Source organism: Bison bison, unplaced genomic scaffold (genome assembly GCF_000754665.1).
Source record: "Bison bison bison isolate TAMUID 2011002044 unplaced genomic scaffold, Bison_UMD1.0 scf7180017864079, whole genome shotgun sequence".
Lineage (NCBI taxonomy): Eukaryota > Metazoa > Chordata > Mammalia > Artiodactyla > Bovidae > Bison > Bison bison.
This window is the reverse complement of record NW_011494651.1, coordinates 1,160,900-1,173,838: the sequence shown is the minus strand read 5'-3', so window position 1 is coordinate 1,173,838 and position 12,939 is coordinate 1,160,900. Positions and strand designations below refer to the sequence as shown.

The following is a 12,939-nucleotide window of genomic DNA, read 5'->3' as shown; positions in this document are numbered from 1 at the left end:
AAGGTCTTGTAGGTCTTCATGGAACCGTTCAACTTCAGCTTCTTCAGCATTACTGGTTGGGGCATAGACTTGGATTACTGTGATATTGAATGGTTTGCCTCGGAAAGAAACAGACATCATTCTGTCGTATTTGGGATTGCATCCAAGTACTGCATTTCGGACTCTCTTGTTGACTATGATGGCTACTCCATTTCTTCTGAGGGATTCCTGCCCATAGTAGTAGATATAATGGTCTTCCAGTTAAATTCACCCATTCCAGTCTATCTTAGTTCGCTGATTCCTCGAATGCCGATGTTCACTCTTGCCATCTCCTGTTTGATCACTTCCAATTTGCCTTAATTCATAGACCTAACATTCCAGGTTCCTATGCAATATTGCTCTTTACAGCATCGGACCTTGCTTCTATCACCAGTCACATCCACAACTGGGTATTGTTTTTGCTTTGGTTCCTTCCCTTCATTCTTTCTGGAGTTATTTCTCCACTGATGTCCAGTAGCATATTGGACACCTACTGACCTGGGGAGTTCATCTTTCAGTGTCCTATCTTTTTGCCTTTTCATACTGTTCATGGGGTTCTCGAGGCAAGAATACTGAAGTGGTTTGCCATTCCCTTCTCCAGTGGACCACATTCTGTCACACCTCTCCACCATGACCCACCCATCTTGGGTGGCCCCACATGGCATGGCTTAGTTTCATTGAATTAGACAGGCTGTGGTCCATGTGATCAGATTGGCTAGCTGTCTGTGATTGTGGTTTCCATCTGTCTGCCCTCTGATGCCCTCTCTCAGTGCCTACCATCTTACTTGGGTTTCTCTTACCTTCGACCTGGGGTCTCTCTCCATGGCTGCTCCAGTGGAGTGTAGCCGCTGCTCCTTACCTTGGACGTGGGTGGGGAGGTATTTATTTTAGGCAGATTTTAAATAAGGATTGATAACACTAATTTCTGTTTAATTCTGTCATCATCAGACTTAATAACTTCAGTTAATGTTCTGTATATGTAACCTACATATGCTCAGGTGGTAAAGAATCCACCTGCAATGCAGGAAACCCCTGTTCAATTCCTGGGTGGGAAAGATCCCCTGCAGAAGGAATAGGCTACCCACTCCAGTATTCTTGGACTTCCCTTGTGGCTCAGATGATAAAGAATCCACCTGCAATGTAGGAGACCTGGGTTTGATACCTCGGTTGGGAAGATCCCCTGGAGGCGGGAAAGGCTACCCCTTCAGTATTCTGGCCTGGAGAATTCCATGGACTGAATAGTCCACAAGGTTGCAGAGTCAGACTTGACTGAACGAGTTTCACTTTCTGTATATGTAACCGTCTTACAATAGCTTTCAATCTGCAGATTATCGATTAACCCCTCAAAAAGCCATGTTTCATACCTGTTAGTTAACTGAAAGTTAGCTAAATATATTTGCAGCATTTTTAACCATTTCTAGTTCTTTTAAAAAAGACAATGAACTTCTAAACTCAGCCATATTTCCAGTGATTTGCAGTATTCTTCTATGTTACTCTTTCTGCTTTTGGCACTAGAAATTTAAATTGCTTGTGGACATGAGGGAATGAATGTGAAAAAGAAAAAACATTAAACAGAGAGAGTTGTAGTTGAAATGACGCCACACCTTGGAAGTTGTTCTGTACTATGTGCTGATGGTTGCAAAACAGTTTTCCATTTGAGTTGGGAGTCACCAAGATACCCCCAGTTTTGGTGATTCACTGGGAGGACTCATAGGACTCAGCATGTAGTTGTACCCAGGATGGTTACTCATAACAGTGAAAGGAAACAAAGAAACCTCCACAAAGGGAAAAGGCACATGAGGAGCTCTAGGAAACCAGTTGCAAGGTTCCATGAATCCTCCCTCAGTGAAGTCTCGCAGGACAGGCTTAATTCTTCCAGCAACTAGTTGTGACAACATATATGAGATGTTAACCAAAAACTCATTAAAGACTCAACTCTGAGGATTTATATTAGGGAATGGTCACATAAGCACCTCCATTCCCCCAAATTCCAGACTCTGAGAAAGAAAGCAAATGTTCAGCCTAGATCATATTGTTGATACAGTTTAGGCACAGTGATACATTCTTAACAGAAAGTGGTGGAGGGACTTCCCTGGCGGTCCAAGGGTTAAGACTCCATGTTGCTTCCACTGCAAGGGGCACTGGTTCACTTCCTGAGAGTGACTTAGCACGAGCACATCAGTTGTATTTCACTTTCCTTAGTAGCCTGCTTCCTTTGGCACTGGGCAAGACTTTTTATCATTAAAAATAAATAACTTTTTTCCTGTCTTTCCTTCTCCAGGGAAATCTAATGTAATGGATGCACTTAGTTTTGTAATGGGAGAAAAAATAGCTAATTTAAGAGTGAAAAATATTCAAGAACTCATTCATGGAGCACACATTGGAAAACCTGTTTCTTCTTCTGCAAGTGTGAAAATTGTATATTTGGAAGAAAGTGGAGAAGAGAAGACATTTGCAAGGACTATCCGAGGTATTTTTTTTCTTGGGATAGCAGATATCAGAAGCAAATAATAGAACCTATTTTGATTCTCCACTGGACTTTTCTTTAAGCAGACATATTTATTCAGATTCCCCTACTGTCAGATAGCGGTTTTTCTCCCTGGTTATTAGTTTAAAAATGAAAGAAGGAGTTTACCTCAAAGGTGGTGATATCATAAAAGTTCTTCCTGAGATTCTTTATGTATCTTTATCTAGTTTTCGTAGTGATGAAGTAACTATAAATGCATATTTTTGGTTTGTATAGAAAGTTTTTCCTACCACCAAAAAGCAAATCGCATGAAATATTTGACTTTTTATTTTGTTAGGATTTATTCACAAATCCTTGTATTTCCTGAGTAAATAAGATTCAGAGTTACATATATATATATATATATATATTTCTATTTATGCTAGGATTTTACTGGGCTTCTGTAAATAGATGCCTCTTGGTTGTTTTTTAAAAGTCCTAGATGAGGGTACCAGCATGGTTGGATGAAAGTTCTCTTCCAGTTGCAGACTTACCATTTGTGGATGGGACTTGGGAGCCTTGTAGGACCTTTTTATTTTATAAGCACCCTAATACTATTAATGAGGGCTCCACTATCATAATCTAATCACCTCCTAAAGGCCTCACCCTCTAACACCATCACTTTTGGGTTTAGGATTTCATCGCATGAATTCAGTGGAGACACAAACGCTTAGACCATTAAATGATCTTATTTAAAATAGCAATGCCTCTCTCTCCTACACAGAGACTTCCATACCCCTTTCCTACCTCCATTTTACTCAGCACTTAACACTTTCCTACATGATATTTATTTTACTTACCTATCTCATTTTTGTCTGCCTCCATCACTAGGATATAAGCTTGAGATCAGACTTTTGTCTGTTATGTTCACTACTGTAGAATACTACTGGGCATGTAGTAGACACTCAGCATTTGTTGATTGATTAAATGCATTTTTTAACATGTATATTACTGCCATAACTGGCCATTTCAATAGTTGTTGATACATATCTGGTATTTATACTTCCCATAACAGCATTTGTTCTTTTATTTTAGGAGGATGCTCAGAATATAGTTTTAATGATAATCCTATGAGTCGTTCTGCTTATATCACAGAGCTGGAAAAGATAGGCATAATAGTCAAAGCACGGAACTGTTTAGTTTTTCAGGTAAGTAGCAATAGTATTTTGTTTTATTCATGATTTTGAAAATGTATCACTATATTTTATATGTTGGTGTGCTTAACTATTTTTGAAAGGGAACTGTGGAGTCAATTTCAATGAAAAAACCCAAAGAAAGAACCCAGTTTTTTGAGGAAATCAGCACTTCAGGAGAGCTTATAGGAGAATACGAGGAAAAGAAAAGAAAGTTACACAAAGCCGAAGAAGATGCACAATTTAATTTTAATAAGAAAAAAAATGTAGCTGCAGAGCGCAAACATGCAAAATTAGAGAAAGAAGAGGTAAGATGTCATGAGGTAGCCAATTAAGTGTTGCATACAAAACCTGTATTAGAATTGTAAGTATTGGTTTGGGGTTACTAAAATAATTCTTTTAGTAACTTAAATAAAGCCCATTATTCATCAAAGATAAACTTTTTGGTATATTTTCCAGTTTGGGTTTCTTTCTCCAAAATAGGCAGGACAACTTGAGCTGCAAAGGTGTCTGATTTTCCCAACTAAAATTAAACTTGAAGGATTTATATCTCATATGGCAGAGGGCCTCAGATTTTTGGATCTTATGCTTTTATACTTTAAAAATTATTGAGGACCCCAAAGAGTTATCTGTCAATGTTTATTGTATTTGAAATTAAAACTGAGACATTTAAAAATTATATTTTGATGATTTATTTTTGTAAAAATAACAATAAACTCATTGTATGTTAACATAAGTAGCATATTTTTATGAAAAGTAAACTGAGTTTTATAAAACCAAATAATTAGAAGAGTGGTATTGTTTTACCTTGTATAATTTCATGAATATCTGACTTAATAGAAAACTGGTGAATTCTCATATCTGTTTTTGTGTTGAACCTGTGCTAAGACCTAGGAACTTTACCCTCCTTTGGCTCTTACACCATTGGTGCAAATGTCAACACAGTGAAAAAGACAAATGAAATCTGAGTATTATTAGGAAAACAGTTTTGATTTCAGGGGCTCCATGAAAGGGTGTTGGGGAACTCTAGGAGGCCGTGGTCACACTTTGTAAATGCTGTTCTGTGGTACCTCTTGGTGCCCTTCACAGTGCCTGCTGTAGTGCCTTGTAAACTGTTGCCTTTAGAGTATTCTTTTATCAAATGCAAAGTAGATTTTGTCATTGTTTTGCATAAAACCTCTTCTGGAGCAATGCTTTTCACTGCACTGAGAATCTAGTCTCCCTTCCCAGCCTGCTGATCTGCCTCTTGTTCACCTCTGAAACTTTAACTTCCTCTACTCTTCAGCCACATTGACCTTTATCATTTATTGAAAATACCACATTCCCTTTTGTCCTAGAGCTTTTGCTGTTTCCTCTGCCTAGATAATTGTGTGCCTGATTTTTACATGGCTCATACTCTAATTGAAGTTTTCATAAAGAAGCCATTTTCTCAGGCAGACATTTGCTGTCCACTTGCCCAATCTAAATTAGCATCCCTTCCCTGGTTCTATTGCATTACCCTATTTTGTTTCTTTTGTAGCATATTTTGTTGTATGAAATTATCTTGTGTATTATTTATTGCTTATTTATTCTCTGACTCTGCTTCCCTCCTTGCCCCACTAGGATAACTTGGTTGTTATCTAAGAAGAGCAGAGACTGTTTCTACCTTATTCCCTACCATATTTTACAGCACATAGAAGAGGGCTTGGCACACAATAGCCAGTTAATAAATATTTGAAAAAATAAATGAAAGATAGACGTGTTCCTTATTAGTGATATTTCTCTGCTTCTTCAGATTTTTATGTGTGTGTGTGTTCTTGGTTTTGTCAGTGGAAAGGGATGGTGGTGTAAGTGCAAGTCAAACTATAGTTTTTGTAATACACTAAAACAGCTTATAGCAGAGTAGAATTGCATAACTTTAAACATTATAAGGATAGTTAGAATAGTCCAACTTCATGATTATTTTTAACAACATCCTGGCAGATTGCTGTTTACCTGTTACTTGGAATATTTCATTGATTAAGAGCTTTCTTCATAAGGTAGAACATTCCTTTTTTCTTTACTAATGGTACAATTGGGCTTCTCTGGTGGCTCAGAGGTTAAAGCGTCTGCCTGGACTGCGGGAGACCCGGGTTCAATCGCTGGGTCGGGAAGATCCCCTGGAGAAGGAAATGGCAACCCACTCCATTACTCCTGCCTAGAGAATCCCATGGAGGGAGGAGCCTGGTAGGCTACAGTCCATGGGGTCACAAAGAGTCGGACACGACTGATCGACTTCACTTTCACTTTCAATGGTACAAATACTCAGGAAATTCTCCCATCTCACATATAATTTAGAACTTTAACAATCCTATTTGTTCTATTCATAGAAAAAATTACATTCTATAGAAGAAATTTTACCTGGAATCTTTGAATTGAAAATGGCTAGAAACTTTAAAAGTGATATTACTTCCTTTAGTTTACAAATGGGGAAGCTGGTGTCAGACTTGCTTGCCAAACTTCTGAGGTCAAGACAGAAGTGGGACAGGACTCAGTTAATGGGCGCCCCAGATAGTTCTTTTGGAAAAGGAAATGGCAACCCACTCCAGTATTCTTGCCTGGAGAATCCCATGGACAGAGGAGCCTGGTGGGCTATAGTCCATGGGGTTGTAAAGAGTTGGACATGACTGAGTGACTAACAAATGGTTCTTACCACCATACCACTGTGTGCATGAATATAAAATCCTTTAATGGTTTATTATAGAAGTATATGCAGAAGCCTTATCCAAACAATGGTACTTTGGGCAAGAATATCATTTGTTAATGACATAAATGAAAATTCATTAGAGATCATTTATTAGTACTCTAGTTGAGTTTATGAAAGGTCAATGTAAAATATACTCCCTCTTAACTGTTGTTGAATTTCACTGTTGTAGGCAGACCGTTACCAGAATCTCCTTGAAGAACTGAAAATTAACAAGATACAACTGCAGCTTTTCCGACTGTATCACAATGAGAAAAAAATTAATTTTTTATACACTGAGTTAGAGCGTGTGAATAAGAATTTGAGTGTCACAAGAGAGTCTCTTTCTCATCATGAAAACATAGTTAAAGCCAAGAAAAAGGAACATGGAATGTTGAGCAGACAACTACAACAAACACAAAAAGAATTAAAGTGAGTTTTCAAAATCATTATTAACAGTTGGATTTTATTTAGATTGATAGAAATATTGTGATGCTTTGAAAATTGATTTTTTAAATAGATTTTTTACTTTGGAATACTTTTAGATATACAAAAAATTATAAAGATAGTATAGAGAGTTCCCATATTCCCCACACTAAATTTCTCTCACTTATAGCAGGAGGAGGAGGGGGCTACAGAGGATGAGATGGTTGGATGGCATCACCAACTCAATGGAAGTGAGTTTGAGCAAACTCCCAGAGGTAGTGAAGGACAGGGAAGTCTGGCGTGCTGCAGTCCATGAGGTTGCAAAGAGTCAGACACGACTTAGCGACTGAACAACAAATAACATTTTACATTATTAGTATGCTACACTTGTCAGAATTAATTAACCCATATTTATTCATTATTATTAACTAAATTCCATACTTGGTTCATTTTTTAATGTTTGACTTAATGTTCTTTTTCTGATCCAGTATACCATATTATATTTAGTCATCATGTCTTCTTAAGGTCCTCTTGGTTGTGACAGTTTCAGACTTAAACCTTGTTATTGGTATCCTTTACAGTTTTAAGAAGCATTGGTGAAGCTTTTTGAGACTGTATCTCAATTAGTATTTCTCTGTTACTTTTCTCATAATTAGACCAGTTTATGGGTTTTGGGGAAGAAGACCACAGAGGTAAAATGCGATCATTATCATAGTACATCAGGAATGTCAGCATATCATATACAGGGAATTCCCTGGTGGTCTGGTGGTTAGGGCTCTCTGTTCTTGTTGCTGAGGGCCGGGGTTCAAACTGTGGTTGGGGAACTAAAATCCCACAAACCACATGGTGTGGCCAGTAAATAAATAGACTCTACCATAAATTTTAAAAATATATGTTATATTATTAAATCATCTATCTAATATAGTATCAGCCTGCCATCATTATTGATGGTTTTTGGGGGGCTTTTTGGCTGTGCCACATAGCATGTGGAATCTTAATTCCCTGACCAGGGATTGAACCTGTCCCTCCTGCAGTGGGAGCATGGAGTCTTAACCACTGGACTATAAGGGAAGTCCCACATGATATTCATTTGCTTAATTGTTCAATTCCAGTAATCATGCATGGCAGTACCAGAATTATTAAACCATGTCCTTGTGGGAAGCAAATTTATCAACTAGAGTACAAGGCTTGTGTATAATTATTTTTGCTTTTTATTTTATGGGCTCTGGTCATTTCCAGTATTATTTAGGTTAACACATTTCCCCTTATCCTCTTCAGTAAGGTGGTTTCATACATTTGTACTACAGTTAGATTCTTCTGTCACTTTCTATATTTTATCTGGGATCCCTCGCCTTCTAAGTGAATTTTTTTTTAAATGTGTACATTAAAGTTTGCTCTTGGAGCTGTAAATTTCTGTAGGTTTTGACAAATGCATGATGTCATGTGTCCATCACTGCAGAATCATACAGAGTAGTTTATCACTCTTTAAAAATTCCCCAGTGCTTCACCTATTTGATTTTGCCTCTTACTTGGCAATCATTGATCTGCTTACAGTCTCTGAAAGTCACTATTTAGCATTTCTTTTTAAATGTATAATTTGATCAGAAGAGCTTCTTGCTTTTATATAAGATTTTCCTTTAAAGCAAAGTTTATTTTTCTTTTTAGATCTCTTGAAGCACTGTTAAATCAGAAGAGGCCTCAATACATTAAAGCTAAAGAAAACACTTCTCACCACCTCAAGAAATTAGATATGGCTAAAAAATCAATAAAGGACAGTGAAAAACAATGTTCTAAACAGGAAGATGACATAAAAGCCTTGGAGACAGAGCTGGCTGATTTAGATGGTGCATGGAGAAGTTTTGAAAAGCAGATTGAGGAAGAAATGTTACATAAAGGACGAGACATTGAACTAGAAGCTGGTCAGGTGAAAAAGTTGGCATGTGGGAAATCATTTGTTTCTACTGTTTCAGCTTCTCCTTTTGATTAGAATTTAAAGGATGACTTCTCTTTCTGATTATTTTAAGAGATTGCCGCAGAATTTAAATTATGGGGATTTTGATTTTTCAGCCTATATGGAGAACCTAAATTTAATTTTTACACTAGGCTATTTTTCCTTTATAAAAGTAGATTACATCGTAACATTTGTGAGTTAACTAAAGTCATAGAAAATACTTCAGCAAGATTACATGGTTCATTTTATGGAATTATATTCATATGTTTTTAAGGTAATTAACATTCATGAGGAAAAAATAATTACCTTAAAACATAATTATATTCATATGTTCTTAAGGTAATTATTTTTTCCTCATGAATATTTTAAAAACTTAAAAGTCAGATTATATGTGGCTTTGAAGAGACATGATCACTTAATTGACAGGAGGGAAATTGGTTAAGATTGTTTAAAATGTTAAGTGATAATGAATATCCAATTTAGTATATAAGATATAAGTCAATAATAGATATCCAGAAATTTATAATCCAAAGTTTTCAAACATTCTTTCAACTAAATTTCTATTATTTATTTCTTTCATTAATTTTATGATAACTTTATTTCACAATATATATGCTAAAATAATTGTGACTGTATAGATATAAAAATACATAATTTTCTCTGAACTCCTCTTACTTCTGGACCATTAATGAGTTTTAATGTGCTTTCTCTTACAGAATTTCTTACAGAGACCTTATAGAGTTGGTTTTGAATACCTTGTTGATCTATCTAAACAGTTTAAAATAAGATGTTCATTTTGTGTTCATGCTATCTTAGCTGGAGAAGATGGCTAATTATGATATAATTCAAATAAAATATTTTTGATAAGTTTAATTATCTGCTAGTAAAGAATATCATAGAAAGAATTTCCTCTCACACTTCTTTAAATGAATTATCAATGTTTAAATGCTTTTTATACAGCTGGTTCAATATAAAGAACTTAAGGAACAGGTAAGAAAGAAAGTGGCTATAATGACCCAACAGTTGGAAAAGCTGCAGTGGGAACAGAGGTCTGATGAAGAAAGATGGGCATTTGAAAAGAGGAGACATGGAGAAGTTCAGGTACCTTGGTTTGTGTAATAAATGATTTAGAATTATTTTTCATGAAATTTTATTCCCTTTTTATATTTGTTTTTCAGTATATAAATGGTTTTACATCAGATATAAGGAATTAATTAAATTTTCTGGATTACCTGTTAGACTGCTTAGCACTATTTAGGTCCTCTTTCATAGTCTAAGATATAGACAGTGTAAGGACTTCCCTGGTGGGTCAGTGGTTAAGACTCTGCCTTCCAGTGTAGGGGATGTAGGTTCAATCCCTGGTTGAGGAACTAAGATTCCACATGCCGTGAGGCAACTAAGCCATGCACCAAATTTAAGAGAGAAACCCACGTGCCTCAGTGAAGACTGAGCACAGCCAAATAAGTAAAATAAAAGTGTAAAGAAACTGATAAAAATAACATATAAAAATAGTGTCTTCCTTCATGTAGTCAGTAAGCATTTTATGCATACTTGTATAATGATAGGCAGAAAACAAAGAGGAACTAAAGAGCTTTTTGACAGAGGTGAAAGAGGAGAATGAAAAAGCTGGCTTAAAACTCAGCATTCATAAAACTAAGATCATAGCATCCAGTCCCATCACTTCATGGCAAATAGAAGGGGAAAAGTGGAAACCGTGGCAGATTTTATTTTCTTGGGCTCCAAAATCACTGCGGATGGTGACTGCAGCCTTGAAATTAAAAGATGCTTACTCCTTGGAAGGAAAGCTATGACAAACCTAGACAGTGTATTAAAAATCAGAGACATCACTTTACTAGCAAAGGTCCATATAGTCAAAGCTATGGTTTTTCCAGTAGTCACATACAGATGTGAAATTTGGACCATAAAGAAGGCTGAGTTCCAAAGAATTGATGCTTTTGAACTGTGGTGTTGGAGAAGACTCTTGAGAGTCCCTTGGACAGCGAGGAGATCAAACCAGCCAATCCTAAAGGAAATCAACCCTAAATATTAATTACAAGGACTGATGCTGAAGCTCCACTACTTTGGCTACCTGATGTGAAGACCTTTCCTATTGCAAAAACCCTGATGCTGAAAAAGACTGAGGGGAGGAGTAGAAGGGGGCGACAAAACATAAGATGGTCAGATGGCGTCACCGACTCAATGGACAGGAGTTTGAGCAAGCTCTGGGAGATAGTGAAGGACAAGGAAGCCTGGTGTGCTGCAGTCCACGGGGTCACAAAGAGTCAGACATGACTTAGCAACTGAACAACAACATAATGATAGGCACAGGCAGATGCTGTTGTCTGTTCTTCCATTGAGGTTAGGAGGAGTATAACTAAAGGGAAAAAAAAACAAATAGTATAAGTGAAAGGTCATTTGGAAATACTAAGGACATAGCCCAAGAGGAGCTTCATAGTCTACATGAGAGGTAACCATCAAGACGGCATTATACTATTCTGCCTTAGAGTAAGAGAGACTTGGCTTCCATCCAGTCTTGTCCTGTCACTGACTGTGTTGATATAGCTAAATCATTTCACTTCTTTGAACTTTGATTTCTTCATTTGTACAATGTCTTTTTTTGGTCTTTTTGTCTGTCTTTTTTGTGGCTGAGTTATATTCCATTGTATATATAATATACCACATCTTTATACATTCATCTATCGATGGACATTTAGGTTGCTTCCTTATCTTGACTATTGTAAATAATACTGCAGTGAACATGGGAGTGCATATCTTTTCTAATTACTTTTTTCTTCACAAAAATATCTAGGATTGGTATTGCTGGGTCACATGATAGTTATATTTTTATTTTGTGAGGAATCTCCATACTGTTTTCCATAGTAGCTGCACCAATTTACGTTCCCACCAGTAGTGCATGAAAGTTCACTCTTCTCCATATCCTTGCCAATACTTGTCTTCTTGATAACAGCCATTCTGACAGGGGTGAGATGATATCTCATTGTGATTTTGACTTGCATTTCTCTGATGATATTGAGCATCTTTTCATGCACCTGCTATCTGTATGTCTTCCTTGGAAAAATGTCTATTCAGATCACCTGCCCATTTTTTAATTACTTCTTGTTTTTATGTTGAGTTGTATGAGTTCTTTGTACATTTTGGATGTTAACCGCTTAGCACATATACTGTTTGCAAACCTCTCCCATTCAGAGCTGCTGCTGCTGCTGCTGCTGCTAAGTCGCTTCAGTCGTGTCCGACTCTGTGCGACCCCACAGACAGCAGCGCACCAGGCTCTGCTGTCCCTGGGATTCTCCAGGCAAGAACACTGAAGTGGGTTGCCATTTCCTTCTCCAGTGTGTGAAAGTGAAAGTGAAGTCGCTCAGTCATGTCCAACTCTTCGAGACCCCATGGACTGCAGCCTACCAGGCTCCTCCGTCCATGGGATTTTCCAGGCAAGAGTACTGGAGTGGGGTGCCATTGCCTTCTCCGACCTCAGCTTAAATCACTATAAGCTTCCCTCTTAGGACTACTTTTGCGCATTCCATAGGTTTTGGATCATTGTATTTTGTCTCTAGGTGTTTTTAAAAAATTTTTTCTTTGATTTCTTCAGTGATCCATTGGTTGTTTAATAATAACTGTTTAGTCTCCACATATTTGTTTTCTGGCAGTTTTTTCCTTCTGTTTGATTTCTAGTCTCGGTTGTGGTCAGAAAACATGCTTGATATGGTTTTAGTTTTCTTAAATTTATTGTGACTTGCTTTGTGGCAACTCCTGGTTCTAGATCACTTAGTAAAGGAGTAAGATTATTTATTGACTATGCCAAAGCCTTTGACTGTGTGGATTACAAAAAACTGGAAAATTCTGAAAGAGATGGAAATACCAGACCACCTGACCTGCCTCTTGAGAAACCTATATGCAGGTCAGGAAGCAACAGTTAGAACTGGACATGGAACAACAGACTGGTTCCCAGTAGGAAAAGGAGTATGTCAAGGCTGTATACACCCTGTTTATTTAACTTCTATGAAGAGTACATCATGAGAAACGCTGGGCTGGAGGAAACACAAGCTGGAATCAAGATTGCCGGGAAAAATGTCAATAACCTCAGATATGCAGATAACACCAGCCTTATGGCAGAAAGTGAAGAAGAATTAAAGAGCCTCTTGATGAAAGTGAAAGAGGAGAGTGAAAAATTTGGCTTAAAGCTCAA

The 12,939-nt window shown here is 37.1% G+C and overlaps 1 protein-coding gene across 1 annotated transcript in view; it reads left to right on the top strand.

Annotated features, from left to right (window-relative positions):
- Nucleotides 1–12,939, top strand: part of SMC1B (structural maintenance of chromosomes 1B) — an 82,314-nt gene that overhangs the window by 6,968 nt on the left and 62,407 nt on the right. The window contains exons 2-7 of the mRNA XM_010837626.1: nt 2,300–2,488; nt 3,560–3,672; nt 3,762–3,965; nt 6,552–6,790; nt 8,450–8,708; nt 9,696–9,836. Of these exons, the coding sequence (XP_010835928.1) occupies nt 2,300–2,488; nt 3,560–3,672; nt 3,762–3,965; nt 6,552–6,790; nt 8,450–8,708; nt 9,696–9,836 (1,145 nt within the window). The remainder of the gene's footprint in view (nt 1–2,299; nt 2,489–3,559; nt 3,673–3,761; nt 3,966–6,551; nt 6,791–8,449; nt 8,709–9,695; nt 9,837–12,939) is intronic.